Source organism: Myotis myotis, unplaced genomic scaffold, assembly GCF_014108235.1.
Source record: "Myotis myotis isolate mMyoMyo1 unplaced genomic scaffold, mMyoMyo1.p scaffold_m19_p_2, whole genome shotgun sequence".
Classification (NCBI taxonomy): domain Eukaryota; kingdom Metazoa; phylum Chordata; class Mammalia; order Chiroptera; family Vespertilionidae; genus Myotis; species Myotis myotis.
Window position 1 is genome coordinate 1,738,354 of NW_023416324.1, and position 18,756 is coordinate 1,757,109.

At 65.4% G+C, this 18,756-nt stretch overlaps 2 protein-coding genes and 1 long non-coding RNA gene across 6 annotated transcripts in view; 1 reads left to right on the forward strand and 2 right to left on the reverse strand.

Moving 5' to 3' along the window:
* Positions 1 to 206: 206 nt before the first annotated feature.
* Positions 207 to 3,881, reverse strand: HES2 (hes family bHLH transcription factor 2). Its single transcript, XM_036350774.1, has 4 exons — positions 3,755 to 3,881; positions 3,567 to 3,662; positions 3,168 to 3,267; positions 207 to 3,075 (listed from the first exon to the last, which is right to left on the reverse strand). Exons 1-4 carry the CDS (start codon positions 3,797 to 3,799, stop codon positions 2,819 to 2,821), a joined length of 498 nt encoding a protein of 165 aa, XP_036206667.1. The 5' UTR covers positions 3,800 to 3,881; the 3' UTR covers positions 207 to 2,818.
* A 1,030-nt stretch (positions 3,882 to 4,911) lies between these two features.
* Positions 4,912 to 7,132, reverse strand: LOC118676610. Of its 2 annotated transcripts, XR_004974166.1 has the most exons (4): positions 7,014 to 7,132; positions 6,027 to 6,212; positions 5,501 to 5,596; positions 4,912 to 5,153 (listed from the first exon to the last, which is right to left on the reverse strand). It is a non-coding gene; the product is annotated as an uncharacterized LOC118676610 (long non-coding RNA). The 2 variants fall into 2 exon arrangements; XR_004974165.1 differs by lacking the exon at positions 7,014 to 7,132 and having other exon boundaries at positions 6,027 to 6,598.
* A 1,604-nt stretch (positions 7,133 to 8,736) lies between these two features.
* Positions 8,737 to 18,756, forward strand: part of ESPN (espin) — a 29,016-nt gene continuing 18,996 nt past the window's right edge. For all 3 annotated transcript variants that reach the window (XM_036348226.1, XM_036348227.1, XM_036348228.1), the window contains exons 1-2: positions 8,737 to 9,030; positions 11,862 to 12,055. In XM_036348226.1, coding sequence (XP_036204119.1) covers positions 8,737 to 9,030; positions 11,862 to 12,055 — 488 coding nt within the window. The remainder of the gene's footprint in view (positions 9,031 to 11,861; positions 12,056 to 18,756) is intronic.

Below are 18,756 nucleotides of genomic sequence, written 5' to 3' on the forward strand. Positions count from 1 at the left end.
TGGCCAGGTTGCTCAGTGGATAGAGCATCAGCCTGCGGACTGAGGGGTCCCAGGTTCAATTCCAGTCAAGGGCACATGCCCGGGTTGCGGGCTCAGTCCACAGTAGGGAGCGTGCAGGAGGCAGCCCATCAATGATTCTCTCTCATCATTGATGTTTCTATCTCTCCCTCTCCCTTCCTTTCTGAAACCAATAAAAATATTTTTTAAAAAAATTTTTTAATAAATCTGGCCTCGATGTTGGGAGAAGGTGGCTGCAGGGGATGGGGAAGGGCCCCTGGCTCCCGCCAGCGGCTCCACGGGGGTCACCCTGATGTGGCAGGAGGGTTCTGCCGAGCCGCGGGCTTTCCCAGACCCAGTTCATTCAGCTCCTGTTCCAGACGACCCGGCGGGAGACTCAGCCGGAGTCTGGGCTCCGAGGTTTGTAGCTGTTTCCTAGAGGAGTCTCCTTGGCAACCTGCCTTTATCACTGATCATGGAAAAGAGACTTGACCCCCGGGGGACGTGGCCGGCCCCAGCCTGAGGCTCCCAGGCGGCTCCAGGTGCCGGCTGTCACCCACTGGTTTCTAAGAACCCAGGCCCTTTCCTGCAACCAAGCGTGACAGCCAGTCAGTCCTGGGACCATCTCAGAAAGGGCCACCCACTGGGCCCCACGTGGGCCTCGCTTAGTGTCATGGGATGCTCCTGAGTGGGGAGCCTCCCTCCCGCACCAGAGAGGCCCGCCCAGCCCTGTGCTCACCTGGGGCGTCACACAGGCTCCGGGAACAGCAGGGGAGCTGCCAGGAGGGAGGCGTGCACAGGTGCCTGTGGAGGAGGCTGGCTTCCCTGTGTCACAAGCCCAGCCTGAGTGCCAGCCAGGCACCTGGGCAGCTCGGGCCCCTCCCTGCTGGGAAGCAGGCTTCTCGTCTGGGGCCCAGAGCCTCACCTGCCTGGGCATACCTCTGCTCCCGCCAGGGCGGGCTGGCTGCCCAGCTCAGTGCCCGGAACGCCTGACCCCTGAGTCACTGGCCTGTCTACACACCTCCGCCCTGCCTGCTCGAGGTGAGGTCACTGAGAGGCACAGAGCCGGGGACCCAGACGGAGCTCAGAAGCAGGAAGTGGCAGAGCAGGCCCAGCCTCCGTGCTGGCTCTCACACCCGCCCCCACTCTCACACCCACCCCCCGCTTCTGTCCTGGGAGCCCAGGCCTGTGGAGCAGGTCTTCTAAGCGGTATGAGGGGCCCTGGGTGGGAGTCAGGGCAAAGGCCAGGCTGTCCAGGGCTCAGTGCCTCGTGGTCTGGTCACATGACCTGTTCGTTAGCCCACCGTGTTTCCTGAGCTCCCTGTGTGCCCCGGGCCTTGCAGACACAGAGGCGCACTCAGCCCCACCCTGCCCTCCAGGAGCTGCAGTCCCGTCTGCCAAACCCACAGGGGGTAGGACAGGACACGCTGCTGGGGGCTCACCCAGCTGTCTCAGCAGTGACTTCTTTAAAACGTTTTTATTGTTTTTTAGAGAGAGAGGAAGGGAGAGGGGGAGATAGAAACATCAATGAGAGAGAAAAACATCGATCAGCTGCCTCCTGCACACCCCCTACCGGGGATGGAGCCCACAGCCCAGGCATGTGCCCTGACCAGGAATTGAACCGGCAACCTCTTGCTGCTGGGGTGGTGCCAAACCATTGAGCTCACTGCCAGGCAGCAGTGACTTCTTCAATAACACCCACAGCTTCCCACGTCCTGACATCCAAATCGGTGCGAGGTCATCCCGGGTTTGGTGACCCCTCCCCCTCCATCAGCTCCGCCTTCCACCCCTCGTGCCCTGGTCCCTCCACAGGCTGTGGGACGAGGCACTGACCCTTCTTCGTGAGGAGGCTCAGCGGATCCTCAGGAAATGCTGGGAACAGGGCCCAGTGGGGCTCCCGCCGTGTCTTGGGCACCCACTCCTGGGACCCACGGCCCCTCCCTGAGGCTTTGCAGGCTCTCCTGACGTCCACAGGGAAGAAAGAAAAGTCTGAAGAACAAGTCACTCCCAGTGACCAAACCTGAAGAGCAGCCGGAAGCAGGTGTGAAGAGAAAATGAGGAAAGGTGTTTCCTGATCCTTCACCTGTTGTTGCCCTTGAATCCCTGCTGCGGTGACATGGCCGTGCTCACCTCCCCGGCACTGCCTCCGCGTTGGATCTCCTTGGGGCCGCAGGGCACCCGCATTCTTGCCCACCCTTCTCACACCTGGCACATGAACCAGGCTAGACTAATGCTGGGGAATGAGTCCTCCCACGCCCACCCAGCCAGGCCCCCGCCCAGACAGCACGGAGCCCGGCTGCCTCCAGGCCCTGTCACTGGAGGCTTTGGACCAGAGAGCCAGGCGTGGAGGTGATGGCTCCCAGGCCCGCAGAGCCCTCAGGTCACTGCTTCCATCTGCGCAGAGGCTGCCCAGCAGAGCTGGCGAGGAGGCAGGCCCAAGAAGGGCCTGGAGGGCAGCGACCAGCCAGAGCAGATGGCTGCACCTGGCTCAGGTGAGGTCTGCCCAGGTGAGCTCGGTCCAGCCCTTGGATTGGGGCCAGTGCGGGGACAGGTGTGCCTTCCACCAGCAGGGGTGGGGGCGCCTCCTCCCCTGCAGCCACTCGCCCCTTCTCCTCGGCCCAGACACCCTCCAGTTGGGGGTGAGGCGGGCTTCTCCCCTTATTTCTTCCAGCTGAGTCCCCAGGCCTGCAGTCCACCGCTCGGATCACAGACATCCGGCTGCGTCCTGGCTGTGGCTGACCCCTCCTGGTGGGAAAAGCAGCTGCCGCCAGGCTTCCTCAGTCCCCAGGGCCGGCAGCGGCGTCCGTGGACTCTCCAGGGGCTACCAAGGCCGCCAGAGGCCAGGGCCGCGAGGAGACGCAGGCGGCGAGGGTGCGGGGGTGGGCGGTGCGGAGGGCGAGGGCGACCCACACGAGTCCTCAGGGCGCCCGCCGTCGGGGGAGGCGCCGGCCGCTCTCTGCCGCAGGTGCTCCAGCAGCCGAGCGCCCAGCGCACGCTCCAGGGCGCCGCAGGCGGGCAGCGCGCGGGCCAGGCGCGCCAGGCAGGCGCCATAGCCCTCGCGGTAGCTGTCGGAGGGCGCTGCGGACGGAGAGGCACGTCAGGCGCGGGGTGCGGGGCAGGGTTGGGCGGGTGCGGAGCAGGGTGCGGGCGGGCTGGGCGGGGTCACTTACTGGGGGCCGCCGCCAGGCAGGAGGACGCAGGCAGCTCCTGCAGGAAGCGCACCGTCATTTCCAGGATGTCCGCCTTCTCCAGCTTCGAGCAGCCAGAGCTCTGCGACCGGCCACCGGGGAGAGGGACGGAGAGACTGACAGTCAGGACAGATCTCCGGCCGGCTGCCTGGGCCCCCCTAACCCCCAACCCTCAACCCCAACCCGTTCTGGTCAGCAGCTGGGCGCGCGCGCCACGGCCCACGGAGGGGCCGGCTGCCCGGGACTAGTCCCACCTGCGCTCGGCCGGCCTTGGGCGCCGCGCGGAGCCCCCTCGCAGGTTCCGGGGGCCGAGGCGACCAGCGCTCCCGCCCTCCTCGCTCCGCGCGCAGGCCCCACCCCGGCCCCATGCGCGGCGCTCACCTCCAGGCCGAGCAGCGGCAGGACGAGCGCCCGGAGCTGCCGCAGGCTCTCGTTGATGCGCGCGCGGCGGCGCTTCTCCAGCAGCGGCTTCAGGCTCTGCGGGGCGCGGAGACCGCGTTAGGCGGCGCCCAGGCACGGCGCACCGGCACGCCCCCGGCCCCAGACCCCGCCTGGCACCCAGCTCCTACCTTACGCAGCTCCGTCGGCTCTCGCGCCCTCCGAGGCAGCCCCATGCTCGACGGGGAGGCAGCCTCGCTGCGGGCCGGCGCTCGGGAGACCGGTGCCCGACTGCGCGGAAGGAGGTGCCTGGCTTTAAGGAGGCGGTGTCGCCCGCCCGCCCCGCCCCGTCCCGCCCCGCCCCGCCCCGCGGAGTCAGGCCGCCCGCGGGCCCCACCTCCCGCCATTGTTCCTGCCCCGGGAAGCGGGTGGTGAAAGGTGGGAGGGGGAACGGCCGAGCCCCAGGGACCTCGCTCCAGCCCTTCGCGTCCCATCTGCGGCGGGGTGGCAGCCCAGGGCGCTCCGGAGCCCCGCAGGGGGGTGTGTGGGCGGCATCGCAGCCTTCGCTGCCCTGACCCGGCGGGCAGGAGGGGCACGGAGGGGGCCTCGCCTCGCCTCGCACGGGCAGCCGTCCCACCTGGCCCAGCTCCGCCCTCTCCATTCATTCAGGTTCAGCGCCTCCTCTTTGGGGAGCTCCCAGGCGGGTTTCTACGACCGGGAGGGACTCGCCCCGCCCCCCAAGTTGCTCTGCGGACGGAGGGTCCGAGCCGCAGGGAGCGAGGTCTCAGCTTGCTCAGTCCCGGCCGCGGGAGCGGGCGAGGGCAGGTGGAGGCCCCGTCGCGGACCGCCCGGCCAGGGCTCTAGGACTCCGTGGACTCCTGGGCTCTCCAAGTTAGAGGTCACCTGGTTCCCCGGCCTCGGTATGAATGGGGAAACTGAGGCCCAGAGGAGACTGGGAAACCCAGGGGCCATTTTCTTTTCAACTGGCGCCGGCTCCGGCCCCACCCGCGGGCCAGGCGGAGCCCACGTGACGGGCAGGGCGGGGAGGTCCCGGGTGCTTTGGCCCCAGCGGCCTCCGGACCCGCGTCCTCGCCGCGTGGCGGTTGGTGCAGCAAACTGGCTGGGCGTCCCCCGCCCATCTGCTCGGGGCCGCCCACCCGCAGCCGGCTGGCGGGGCAACGGCCGCCGGGCGAACCGCACTGCACTGCCGACCGCCCCGCCGACCCTCCGGCTGCTGAGCGCGGACCCACCCAGCTGGGCCGGGAGGAGGCACCCTGGGGCGGAGCCAACCCGGCGCTGTCCAGGGTTCTGGAGTGCCCCCCCCCCCCCCCCCCGCCAAACCCATCTTGGTCCGCATTCCCGTCACTCGCCCCAAATCCTCCTGTCTCATGCTCCCCCAGCCGCGCCCGAGGAGGCCAGCGCGTCCATCAGAAAGGGGGTGCAAGCAGCCTGGGAGAGAGGGCCCTCGGGCCACCTGTACCTGGCTGCTGGCGAAGGGACAACGGGCCATCACTTACGGAGGATGTGCTGTGTGCCAAGCACAGGCCAAGCGCTTTTTGGGCCTCGCGGCCAGTAACCCCCATTACGGTCCTGATTATGAGAATAAATAATTCAATATATTTGGCCTGGCAGGGCCTGGGGGTGCCGGAGCCCCTGTCCCCCTTGCATTCTTGAGCCCAGGGATCAGAAAAGGACTGGGTCCCTCGCTGATGTCCCCCATGTCACCCTCCCCCACCCCAGCCACACTGGCTCAGGCAGTTCTGTGCCCACCAGCCCACCCTGCACCAACCCCTACATTCTGGCTGGGAGGCCCTGACACTGGCTCCTGGGGGAAGGGGCTCGGGAGGAAGGTTCTTTCTAGAACACCCCCTCCATGCCTGTGGGCCCCCATTTGAGGCCCTGGGGAGGGAGCAAACTCCCTTTTCAGTGCCAGTTACCCAGTCTCTCCTCCGCTCTCCCCTGCTGTGAAGGACGGACCAGCTCATGCACCACTGCTTTCCGCCGAGGATCCTGGGGGGTTTGCAGCAATAAACCTGGAGGAGAGTCATTTATAACCAGACTTAGCTGAGTCAACTGAGTGTGCAGCGTGTGTGGGTTCAGGCTTTAGGCAAGTTGGGGTCACCTGGGGCCCAGTGGGTACACACTCCACCCCTGGCCCCTGCCCCTGGGTTCAGGCCGAGGTCTGAACAGGCACTTTCCACACGACCAGGGAGGGCCTGAGCCCCGCGGAGGGATGAGAGGAGGCCTGGGGGGCGGGAGTAGATAGACATCTGGAGGGGAGCGTGGGCAGGAAACAGGCAGAGTCCGTCAGGGGCAGAGGGAAGGAGGCACAGCGGCAGCAGCCGGTGTGAGCTCTGCACCTTCCCCATTCGTGTCACCTCAGGCAAGATACGTTCAAAACCGACAAACCAACCTCCCCGTGCCTCAGTTTCTCCAGCTGTGAGATTGGAATCGTGGTTGTACCTGCCGCATGGCGTCCCTGTGAAGGTGCCGGTGAAGATTGGCATAGTGCCCGGTAAGCGGCAGGACTTCCGCAAACGTGTTCCTGCCGGTGTGGGCTCTCTCTAGGGCTGCTGGGGACCAGTGGACCTGCAGGGGCCCAGAGACGACAGGAAGGTCTGGCTCTCAGCCCAAGTCTGAGTGGTGACCCTAAGAAAGGAGGCGAAGAAGGTGTTCAGCAAGGATGGGCGTGCGTGCACACACACACACACACACACACACACATGACTTTCATGGAGACATTCCTCTTGGTGGGGGAGGGGTTCCAGGACGTCTTGCTTTGCCGAACACATTATGGGTGGCTCCCAAAATGACAAAACCATGTGATGGATGAGGGTGTCTGGGGCCAGGGGAGCCACCTTGGGAGTGAAGGACAGGATTGCAGCACATGATTTCAGTCATGGAGGAGGCATGGGGGTGGAGGGACGCCCAAGACGAGTCATTTCAGCTCCTTGTCCCTGCAGCACCTCTGCCAGTCTCAGGCCTCAAGGTGTGCCTGTCGCTGGGTGAGCTGGAGGAGGGCAGCCCCGTGGGCACAGGAACCAGCCAAGCACAGAGGTTGCCAAGATAAGACTCCTCCCTTCCCGGCAGAAGAGGGTGGGTGGGTGGGAAGAGATCAAGCAATGAACTTGTATGCATATATGCATAACCCATGGACACAGACAATAGGGTGATGAAGGCCTGGGATGGGTGGGGGGGGGGGGCTGGAAGAGGTCAATGAGGGGGAAAAGGAGACATATGTAATACTTTCAACAATAAAGATTAAAAAAGAAAGAGAGAAAAGAAATGTACACTTGAAACCTATTGATTTTATTAACCAACTAGAGGCCCGGTGCATGAAATTCGTGCCATGGGGTGGGGGTAGGGGCATCCCTCAGCCCGGCCTGCGCCCTCTCGCAGTCCGGGACCCCTTGCTCCTTACCGCCCACCTGCTCGCTGCACCTTACCTACCTTCAGCTCGCTGCTCTGTAGCGCTTCTGCAGAGGAGGGAGAGGCTCCCGCCACCACCGCTGTGAACCGGCCATGAACCCGACTTCTGGCTGAGCGGCACTCCGCCTGTGGGAGTGCCCTGACCACCAGGGGGCAGCTCTTGCATTGAGCACCTGCCCCCTGGTGGTCAGTGTGCGTCATAGCGACCGGTCGCTCTGGTTGTTCCGCCTTGACGGTCGCTTAGGCTTTTATTATATAGATGTCACTCCAATCGATAATAATAAAAGCTTAATGTGCTCATTAGACCGGACACCCTTCCGCACGAAGCCGGGGCTGTGAGGGAGGCCCAGTCCCGCGTGCCAGCGGGAAGCCGGTGCGGCAGCAGGGGAAGGAAGGCCTGCTCTCCCACGAATTTCGTGCATGGGGCCTCTAGTAAATTTAATAAAAAACAAAGGCAAACCAGCCGACTCAAAAATAAACTAAAATAAAAGCACAATGTCGCACCCTGTTCTAAGGAAAAAAAATTATGTGCCAAAATTTTTTAAAAAAGACTCCTGCCTTCCCTTGTCCGCAAACCAGAGTGGCCACGGGTCCCATGGAGGGAGCAAGGCCGGTCTGGCCAGGTGGACGTCTCTGGAAACCCATCCCCACACGGGCCCAGCGCCTCGGGGGTACTGGCTCCTTGGAGCGCCACCAGGTGGCGGCCCCGGGAATGTATGCGTGGCCGCCCGCGAATCCCTCGCTAGGGCTCCCGCGGTCCTGAAAGCAGCTTGACTGCGCGTCAGCGCTGCCCCAGCCGCCGGCCAGGTGCTGCGGGGAACAGCCCGGGGCCGGGCCCCCTCGGGGCGGCAGCGAGGGCGCGGGGGAGGGGAAAGGCAGGGCACAGACTGTTTCAGTCACAGGATGTGCCGGCTCACCCCCACGGCCGCAGCCCCCGCCTCTGGAGCTCTCCCTCGTGTCCAGCCGGCTGTGCCTCCCTCCAGCTCCAGGCAGGGCTTCTGGCCTCGCCGGCGGGATGGTTTGGTCCACGTGCTCCCCTGGCCAGCGCCCTCTGTGAGGGGTCCCGGCCCCCTTCCTGGTGACTGCTCTGCGCCCTCCCCGCGCCCTCAGCCCCTGCAGCCCCGCTTCCCCTTCTCTCCCCGCGGCAGCCACGGGCCCTCAAGCTCAAGGCAACTCCCCACCCAGACAGCAGCTCCCGGGCTCCCTGAACCACCCTCTAGCTCCGAACCCTGAGCGCACCGGACCGGGTCCCTCCCCGCTGCCGGCGCCGAGAGCAGCTCTTGGGGGCTGGCGGGCTCCGAGGGCCGAGGGCCCAGCACCAGGCAATCTGGACCTGCTCCTGCCTCGGCCTCGGCCTCGGCCCTGTGGTGCCCCTGCCGGGAACACCCCTGTTACCCCAAACCCAGCCCAGGACACTCCTCAGGTCCCTGCCGCCCGGCTCCTCCGCGAGGCCAGCCAGCCGCGGGGCGGGGCGCGGGGCCGGTGGGCGGGACGGAGGCGGGGCGGGGGGCGGGGGGCGGCCCCAGGCTTAAGCGGGGGGCCGCGGGGGCCGGCCCCAGAGCGCACGGAGGCGGAGCGGAGCGAGCGAGGGACTGCGGAGCCGGAGTCGCGCCGGCAGCCGCTCCGCCTCCCAACCCGCTGGGCCCCCGACGGCCGCGCCACGGACTCTCCGGGTGCCCGCGGGCAGGCGCATGGCGCCCAGGGGAGCGCGCTGAGCGCGGGGCGAGGCGCGGCGGGCGGCACGATGGCCCTGGAGCAGGCGCTGCAGGCGGCGCGGCAGGGCGAGCTGGACGTGCTGAAGGCCCTGCACGCCGCGGGCCGGCTGGAGCCCTCGCTGCGGGACCCGCTGGACGCCCTGCCCGTGCACCACGCGGCCCGCGCCGGCAAGCTGCACTGTCTGCGCTTCCTGGTGGAGGAGGTCGCCCTGCCTGCCGCGGCCCGCGCGCGGAACGGCGCCACCCCGGCCCACGACGCCGCCGCCACCGGCCACCTCGCCTGCCTGCAGTGGCTGCTCTCGCAGGGCGGCTGCAGGGTGCAGGTGGGTCCTCGCGCCCCGGGCTGCCCAGGCTCCCCCCCCATGAGGGTCTGGCCTGGAGCCCCCCTAGGCTCAAGCGTGTGGAGCTGGCACCTCCCCACTGCACCTGCGTCAAGGTCCTCCCCAGGGCCAGGGTGAGGTGGTTCCTGGGTTTAGTAAGCACCAGGGCAGATGCCCGTCAGCACCCAGGTGATGGGGAACCACAGGGGCCGGGAGGGTGGGGGCACTAGGGCCTGGGCACAGAATCAGAAACCCAGGAGCCCCCTCCCCCGTCCCCCCTTCCCCCCACCCATCAGGTCTGGAGGGACGGCCAATGCCGGAGTCCAACCCCAGCAGGTCCAGGGGTCCCCAAAGGTGTAGACGGAGTCGGCGAAGAAGGAAGGACACGGAGACAGTGTTCAGTTGATCAGCAGCCTAGCCAGGATCTCCATGGACCGGCTTCCGGCAGGCCAAGCCTTACAGCCACTCCAGGCTGAGAGGCAGGTGACCCCAAGGCCAGGGCGTCTTCCTGCCCCAAGGCCCCACCTGGTCTCTGGACCCCTGGCTGGTGGACGCCTGGCTCCTTCTGAGCTGGGGGAGGAGGCAGCTCAGGCCCTAGTGTAACACTCCTGCTGGCCATAGAGCACCAACAGGTACTAGGCCGGGGCTCAGGGCGCTCTGCCCCGCTGGAGCTGCCAGTCTACCGGGCAACACACAGCAAACCCACAGGCCAAGAAGTAAACCAGGTACCAGCAGGCACCGCAGGGCCACTCGAGGGGGAGCCTCAGGGAGCTGCTTGGGCGAGGTGGCCGGGAAGGCCCCTCTGAGTGACTGAGGAGGAGGAAGTGGCCAGGTGATGATCACACAGTTCCCAGCACAAGGAGCAAGAAGTGCCCAGCTCTGCGCTTACACGTTCCTGTCCTGGCGGAGCGGCAGAAGGCCAGTGTGGGGAGAAGGGTGAGGGTGGAGAAGCCACCGGGGCTAGAGGGTCTCAGAGGCTGGAGAAAGGAACCTGGAAGCTATTCTGGCCACTGGGACCACTGGAGGGAGGAACCAGACCTTTGGGCAAGACCACTGGGTCCTCTGGATGTGGAAGAAGAGGCAGAAGCAGCTGAGCTGGTGGGCTGGGCCCTGAGGGTGCCCAGACCCCTGCCCCCTTTCTCCCCTCAGGATGGCACCCCCACACACACTTCCGCCCTTCCTAGGAGCTGGCCCGGCCTTATCTCCTGCTCTGTTATCAGAGTTCCTGGCACGTGGTCCCTGCCCACTCTTTGGGGAGGTGGCATGCCTCCCTGGTCCTGGTGTCCAGCCCTGGCCGGAAGCCTGCCTTGCCTCTGCAGAGGAGGCAGAAGGACAGGTGGCCTTGTGCCCGGCTTATCTCGGCTCCCGCCCTCGAGCCCCCGGGGGCGGAAGTGGGGTGGGGGGGTGGCCTCAGATCCTGGCCCTGCTCAGCCCAGAGAGATAAGCAGATTTAGGGTGCCGGCCACAGCACAGGAGGCCGGAGCTTCAGGGACAGACAGGCCAGAGCCCCTAAGCCCGGTCCTCTTCTTACTGCCACCCCCACCCAGAGGCCAGAGCCAGCAGGACCCCCGGGAGCCTCCAGGAGGAACCGAGGGCCTTTCTCAAGAGCTGGGCTCGGCGCATACTTCACCGTGGGCCTGCCTGGGTCAGCTCTAGCCCTGTCCCCTCGGCTCAAGGGACACACTGAGCCAGACTGGTCCCGCCTGGGCATTCCAGCACACAGAGGGCCTCAGCGACACCCTCCATCCTGGGCGTTCACTCCTGCCCCCTCTGCCTTACCCTGCTGCCCACCTCCCTCCCGGCCACAGCCAGTCCACCTGCGCCTGCCCCTCAGCCTCGAGGACACCAGCCGGCCCTGGGCTCCACCCCCTCCAGGCCCTTGCTTCTGTTCACCTTTCTCACAGGAGCCTCTCCTCCCGCGGCCTCAGCCACACTGTGCCCACCTGTGCCCACACCTGGGCAGAAGGCCCCGCTTCCCCGATTCTAGTAAACCGTGCCCACCACTCACTACTGCCCAGCCCAGCGCCCTCTCCCCTCCGTCGTCTCACATGCTTGGCGCTGGGAGCTCACTCTGTCCCAGAGCCCGTGCCCCCCGCCCAGCCGCCAGCCAGCCTCTGGTCTCAGGGACTGCCCTCACCCACCACATGCGCAGCACCTGCCCCTGCACTGCCCCCATGGCAGGTACACCCGGCTGCTCACAAGGACACATCAGGCACTTCTGACCATTGCCCCCCCCCCCCCGGGGTGCCTGGGAGAGGGCTACCACCATTAGCTGAGTGCCCAGGCCCTGCCCACTGCTCCACAGGGCAAGAAGGCAGCCTGGGAGCAGGGCGTGGGCTGGGCTGGGAGGCGGGACAGTTCTCTGCACTGAGATTGGGTTGTTAGGGGTGCACCAATCTGGAGAGCCCTTCCCATGTGACACGGGGGGAGGGGCGCAAGGGTTGGATGCAGAAGGTGCCCCTGACCCCGATGCCAACCTGGTGCAGCCCCAACAGCCCACCTCCCTGGCCCAGCAACTCTCGCTCCCTCACCCATGTGTTCCTGAGCACCTGGGTGCCGGCATGGGTCTCGGCCAGACCCCGGAGCGCCTGCGGGGACAAGCGTGCCACATCCTGAAAACCTGCGTTGTGCGGACATCTCAGTCATGGCCTGCAGTTCTCAGAGAGCCCACGGGGCATGGCATGGCTTGGTGGTGCCACTTTGGACTGTAGTTCAAAGCAGGCCCGCTAGGTGCCCGAGAACAGAGCTGCCCCATGGCCGGAGGGATGCGGGAAGGGCCTGAGCCAGAGACGGGGCAGGACAGGTTGTGGGACTGACGCGCCCTCCTTCCACAGGACAAAGACAATTCTGGTGCCACAGTCCTGCACCTGGCTGCCCGCTTCGGCCACCCCGAAGTGGTGGACTGGCTGCTGCGTCACGGCGGTGGGGACCCCACCGCAGCCACAGACACGGGCGCCCTGCCCGTCCACTACGCCGCGGCCAAAGGAGACTTCCCCTCCCTGAGGCTTCTCATCGGGCACTACCCTGAGTAAGGACGCCCCTCCCGGGGGCTCGGGGTGGGGCCGCCAGGGCTCGGGGTGCTTGAAGTTTGCCATCCCCTCGGCAACTGGGGAGTGGCCGCGCCTGGGGCCAGAGGGCCAGGCCAGAGGCGGCTCCTGCCCAGCCAAGATGTCTCCCCTCCTGGCAGGCTCACTGCCACTTGCCCCAGGCCCTGCAAGCCCGGGGCATCCAGCCCAAGGTCCCTTGCTCCCTCAGGTGCTCCCAGCCTGCAGGGTGCTCCCTCCAGCCCCAGCCTCATTGGCTGCTGTGCTCATTTGCAAGGCTGTTGTAAATGAGGGTTGGGAGGGTGGGCATGCTCCCAAAGAGCATCTCCTAAACCCCCAGGCAGGAAGGCGATGGAGGAGGAGCCCTGTCACTTACCCAGAGGTGGAGGGAGAGGGCTGCCCGCCCAGACTCCACCCCCTATCCCCACAGCCCCCTGGCCAGGCTGTCCACAGGGCAGCTGGTCATTTCCTGTGGCCCCTCAGCCCATTCCCGATACTGAGGTGCTGGGCTCCCACACCCCAGGGGCCTCTGCTGAGTGGCTGGGCTGAGGGGCAGCTGGGCTGTGGGCTGGGGCTCACCGGGGTGGGGTGGGGCAGGTGGGAGAATGGGGCTCAATGCACAACAGGGGAGTCGGGGCGGTCCCAGGGAGGAAGGGAGCCAGGTCTTCAGCTCAACTGGGGAAGACAGGAGCCCTGGGGGAAAGCCACCCAGACACGGTCTGAAGGGGGCACCAGTGGCCCTGGGCCCTGACGGGTGGGGTGACCTCTGTCAGTCCAAGTGGGCGCCTAGGACATGAGCGGCCTCGGAGGACCCAGCCACCAGGTGAGAGGGTCCTCCCCTGGCTCACTCCTGAGGCACCTGCAGGGCCGCCGGCCACCAGGGAGCAGGCGGGGGTGCTGCCCCATGGCCTTGGGCAGGGTGGCCGCAGCGGCAGCCTCAGGCCCGGGCACACTGGCGTGGGTGTGGGCAGCCCTCAGACCCGGCCGGGTGCAGGGACCTGGCCGAGCAGGAGGTTCCCTGTTCTGGTCAGTGGGGGACCAGGAGGTGTGCCCTCGGACCAGGGGCCACGTGGGCACAGGTCTGCACCACCGTCGCGTGAACTCTGCTTCTGGACAAGCTGGGGTTCGGGTCAAGTCGAAGGCGGTGGGATTTAGAGCAGGAAGCCCCAGAGACTCATGGGAACGGCTCCCAGCCTGGCACCGTCAGCACCCAGAGGTGGGGGCTGGGAGCAGCCTTGCGACACGGCCCCGCCGAGGCGACTCCGATGCTTCTGTCCCCTCCCCTCGAGGAACAAAGCGGACACAGAGGTCCTGCGAGGGGAGGGACGGCCATGGCCACCCGCCTGCACCCCCCAGCCTCCCCCTCACACATAACGGGCCCCAAAGCCAGGCTGGCAGTATGCCAACCGAGCCCAGCAGGGAACTGGGAGGGCCCTGCCCGCCCCTGGAAATGTTGAGGAGGACCTTGGGGGGGGGGGCCCCAGGCTGAGCCCCTCCTCACCAGGGGCCTGGGGAAGGCTCTGGCTGTGCCAGGGGACAGCCTGGGGGCTGAGGACCTTGGGGACACTGACCCTCCCAGACCCTGCAGGTGTGGCTGGGATTGGGGTGCCGGCTCAGGCCAGGTGGCCTGGACAGATGCGCTGCCAGACCCCAGGCCACGTAAATCTCGGGGAGGTGACAGAGGGCTCGCCTCTATCCTGCCGCCAGCAGCATGTGTCCTGGCTGACAAGGAGGTGCTTTTGTGTGGTCCCCAGACAGGGCGCAGGCAGGAGGGGTGGCTGGGAATTGGGTGGGGCACTGCCAGGAGAGGGTGTAGACCAGTGCCCACCCAGCTGCCTGTGGGGATGGAGACCCTGCGGGCAGGGAGCTGGGGGCGGGGGGAGAGGCTGGGACAGCTCTAGGCTGCAGGGCACAATCAGGGGCCCAGGCAGCCGGCTGGAGGCCGCAGCGCCGCCCACCCGTGAGCCTGGCTGCTGTGGCGCCTGTGAATTATTCACAAGGGCTCAGCTCTCCCTGCGGGGGAGGGAGGACGGCTCCAGCCCTACCGCAGAGAAACCTGATCCCACCCAGGGAGCTGCGGTGGCCTTGGGCCATGGCAGTGACAAGCTTCGAAGGAGCAGGAGGGCTGGACGGTGTCCGGGGAGGGCCCAGCCAGTGCCAGGCTGCATTAGGGGGCATCAGAATGGGCTTGCGACCCCAGGAACACCCTGCACCCCCACCCCACTCCTCCTTCAGTCTATCCCAGTCCATTGGTCAAATTCTCCCAGAGGCCAAGGAATGGCCCCAGCAACCTTGGGGTCTGCTGTCCTAGGGACCCTCCCTCTGAGCCCTCAGAAAGAGGGTCCCTAAGCTGGAGGCACAGAGGCTGACAGGAGCTGGCTGGTCGTCCCTCCTGGCCAGGAGCGTGAGTGGCTGGTGGTGGGAACCAGTGGGGACAGACTGGGAAGTGGGGGGAGCATGGCTCTCAGGGCGCCTGACCACCTGCCGGGAGGGTCCTGGGGCCCAGGAGCCACCGTGCTCATCCTGAAGCTGGAGGGAGGCCGGGCTCAGCCAGGGCCCCCTCCCCCCACCTGAACTTTAAGGCTGGGAGCTTGGGGATGGGCTCTGGGCCCAGGTCAGAGATAGGAAGTGCCCTCGCCAGGAGCCAGGAGAGGCTAGTGTCTCCCAGCAGCTGGCACCTAGCACCAGTCTGAGCCTTACAACCACCCCAGGCAGTGGCCCTGTAATCACCCATTTTACAGATGTGCTAGGCGAGATTCTAAGTGCCAGGGACACTTCGCTGAACCCGACAGATGTGCCTGCCTCCCAGAGTGACAGGTACGAGAGGGCGTCTCATGGCCAGCTCCCTGCCATGGCCACCCCTCTCGGTTCTGTCTTCCACTCCCTCTGGGCCTTTCAGGTTTGCTGGGGATCCCCGGCTGCTTCCACAGCCCCGCTGGAGGGGTTCAGGCAGTCCCCCATCTTGAGCAGGGAGCCAAGCTGCTCACCCCTCAAGGACCCCAGGGACTGTCTCGCTCTCCCTTCAAAGGCTAGAGGCTCTGCCCGGGCCTGGGTCTGACCCCTGCTGGGCCTCTGTTTCTGCCACAGGCAGTGAGGGTTCGTTTATTATGTTACACCCCCCCCCCCCCCCGGGTCTACCCTGGGTGTTTGCTGAGGTCCTTGTGCAGCAGGGCCTGGGCTGGCACATCCACGCTGGGGACCCTGACCCAGCTGGAGGCTCTGAGAAAGGGGAGACCTGGTGAAATAGGGGGACCCCGCTCAGTGGGAACAGCCTCCACCCCCACCAGCAACGCCCGGTCCAAGCCGTCAGATCTGGAGCCTGGCAGCTCTCCCTGTCCTGGCTCTGCCCTCTTCCTGCCCAGCTCGGCACACCTTTGGGGACCTGTCAGTCTCCCCATCACTGACAGGGAAGCCACTTCCTTACGCGGCCCAGCGACCCTCACTCTGGCCCACCCTCCCCTCCAGCTGCTCTCCCATCGCCTGCTCTGCTCCAACAGGCCAGCACCCTGTGGCCTTCGCCCGGGCTGTTCCCTCCACTCAGAACTCTTCCCCACAGAGCCCCTCCCTCCTCAGGCCTCAGCTCCTCTCCCTCTCAGGGCGGCCTTGAGCTCCTTCAAACTGTAATGCGGGAAATGAGGCGGGAGGACGGGGAGGGGGTGCGTGTCATGGGGCGCATTACAGTTTGGGCTGGCATTGCATCTGTGCACCCCTGTGTGCCCCTGTCTGCCTCCCGGCCAACGAGAGCAGACCTCACCTTCGCATCCTGGGAGCCAGCGCCTGGCACTAGTACATTTTGTTAACTGGATACGGAGTCCGGAATCCAGCCTTTGTCTGGCTCTCAGCACGTGAAGGTCAAGCGCCTGGTCCATGCACAGACCCTGAGTGGGCAGAGGTGGGGGGGGTGCAGACTCCAGGTCCAAGCGGGGCCAGGCCGCCTCGAGCCTGGGAAGTAGATGACCTCACCAGGGAGAGAGGGCACTCAGAAAGGAGGACCCGGGGCACCCCGACATTGGGAGGTGAGGCAGGCAGAGGCTGAGGGCCCAGCACAGGCAGGTGTTGGGGGGAGGGCCACCGTTAGGCAGTAGGCACATCACGTGAGGACGGGAACACCTCCAGGGCTGGTAGCATGGCCCAGCGGGTGGGCGAGGGATGGCGGGTCACCCTCCCTCAGGAAACACAAGGTTGCAAAGCTTCCTCTTCTGTTCTCTCGGAAGGGGCATGGAGAGGCCAGACAGTTATCACGCCCACTTGCCATATGTGGAAACTGAGGCTCAGAGGGCAAAGAACTCACGGGCCCTGTGCAGTGAGCTGCAGAGCCCGGGGTGAGCAGAGGCCAGGGCAAAGGGCAGGGGCTGGGAGTGGGGATTCCCTCTCCTCCCTGCCGCCCAGGTGGTCCCTGACGCTAGAGCTGGATGGGCCGGATCAGGGTGTCCCCTGAGACCCCGCCCCGCCCCTCTAGTCAGTGACTCCTGCTTGGTGAGGCCTGGGTGCCCCCAGCCAGCAGTGCACCCCCCCAGGGACACAGGGAGGAGGGGCCTAAGATGCAACAGGGCACCAGGCGGTGCTGAGGGCTCTGAGTGTGTCTCCCGGTTGGATGCCGCCTCCACATCACCATGGCTGTGAGAAGCCATCACACAAAAGGCCAGACCCTGGCACAGCCTGGAGGGCTCAGCCAGGTCCTTCCCGCACCCAGGTCCCTCTCTGCCTCTCTCTCACTGCGTGATCTTAGCCTCACTTTCCCCGTCTGTAAAAGGGGGCAATGCTAACACCTACCTCCTAAGGCCACTTTACAAGGACAAGATGAGAGAATGTGTACCATGCTCGTCACCGTGCCTGGAACAGAGAAATCATTCAATAAATGGTACCGCTACCGCTATTATCAATGATGATCTTTGCTGCCCGTTCTAAATCCATCTCTCCATCTCAATTCATCCTTCATCTCTATGCTCTTGCAGATTTTTATAGCACGAGGGGACCCACCCTTCCGGCCTCCGGGCTGAGGTAGAAGAGGGTAACAAGGCTGGGACCCCCTTGGCCACCCTGGCCCAGCAGCGAACCTGCCCTGTGTCCTGGGGTCTCCCCGCTGGAGCTGTGCCTCCAGAATGGGGACCCTGAGCACAGAGGCTGGGGTACTAACAGTGACAGTGACGAGTCGAGCATTTACTGAGCACGTACTATGCACCCGGGACTCCGGCTGAGAGCGCCAGCCAGTGGCCAGGCAGGAGGCTGAGGGCATGATTGCCCCCTCCTGCCGGGGTCCTGCTCTGTGCCAGCTTCTCAGGCCGGCTGGGCACCCCCGGGTCATGGATACCTGCCAAGGGGGGTTGCTGGGAGGGCAGGGCTCCTGGCAGGTCTGGCGCCTCAGGCATCCCCAGAGAGAGTCCTGTGGGCCCTGGGTGGGGGCCCCTCCAGCCTTCCATCCCCAGGACCCCAGCACTCACTGTGCCTTGGTTACGGGGTGAATAATTCAGGCCACTGAGTGTCGGTCGTGAAATATTAAACAGGCTCTTACTGACGCACCAGCATGTGAATGGGCGTGTGGGGGCGACGCTGGCACTGGGGCGTGGAGGCCAGTGGCCTCGGGCCGGTGTGTCGCTGAGGTGAGGCATGGGGCTCTGTTGCCGTGTGTGTGCTGTGTCGGCTCGTGGGCACCACTCTACCCCTGACGCTGTGGGGTGACAGAGGGCAGCCAGGCATGGCCCCTGCTCCTCCCCAGATGTGTGAAGTGCTGGCCCAGCATCAGCCACAGCCAGTGGCAGCTGTGTGTCTGGGGCGGACAGCCCACACCAGGAGGTCAGGGGTCAGGGAAGTGGACAGAGGCCAGGGTTTAGGGACAGGGAGAAAGGCATCAGGTGGGCGTCGGTGGGGGGAGTGAGAGGAGGGGCCAAGACATGCTGGCAGTGACAAGAGGGGGGGTGAGTGGGCAGATGGAAGCGGAGTGGGTGGCCTGGTGCCTGTGTGAATGGACAGGGGCTGGGATTGGCCGAGAGAGGGAGGGCGTGGGTGGAGGGGTGGAGCGTGGGTTTGATGAAGCGAGTGGGTAGATGGGTGGATTCGCAGGAAGAACCGCACTTCCTGGGCACAGTGTCCTAGGGCACAGCCCCTACCCTGAGCTGAGAATCACTGGGGCTGTTGGTGGGCAGCTCCTGGGTCGGGGCCTAGAGCACTGATGGCGAACCTATGACACGCAAACTCATTTTTTTGGTCGATTTTTCTTTGTTAAATGGCATTTAAATATATAAAATAAATATCAAAAATAGAAGTCTTTGTTTTACTCTGGTTGCAAATATCAAAAAATTTCTATATGTGACACGGCACCAGAGTGAAGTTAGGGTTTTTCAAAATGTTGACACGCCGAGCTCAAAAGGTTCGCCATCACTGGCCTAGATTGTGGTTCCACCTAGTGCCCAACTCTGGTAACTGCATCCTGGGCTGCCCATGACCCACCGTGAAGTCAGGAAAAGTGAGGATCAGCCAGTGGCCCTGCCGGCTCCCCTGTTCCCAGCGGCACTCCAGCTTGTGGGGCGAGTTCCCTGTCCCCCAGTAAGGACGCTCTGTGGGAGCTGAGGGGCAGTGACAGGTGCAGGCGAGGGAATGCCCTCTCTCCACTCCCTGTGTGCCTACTGTGTGCCAGGTGCCGAATGGTACAGACAGGTGTGCACTCGCTCACACCCACGAACAGCTG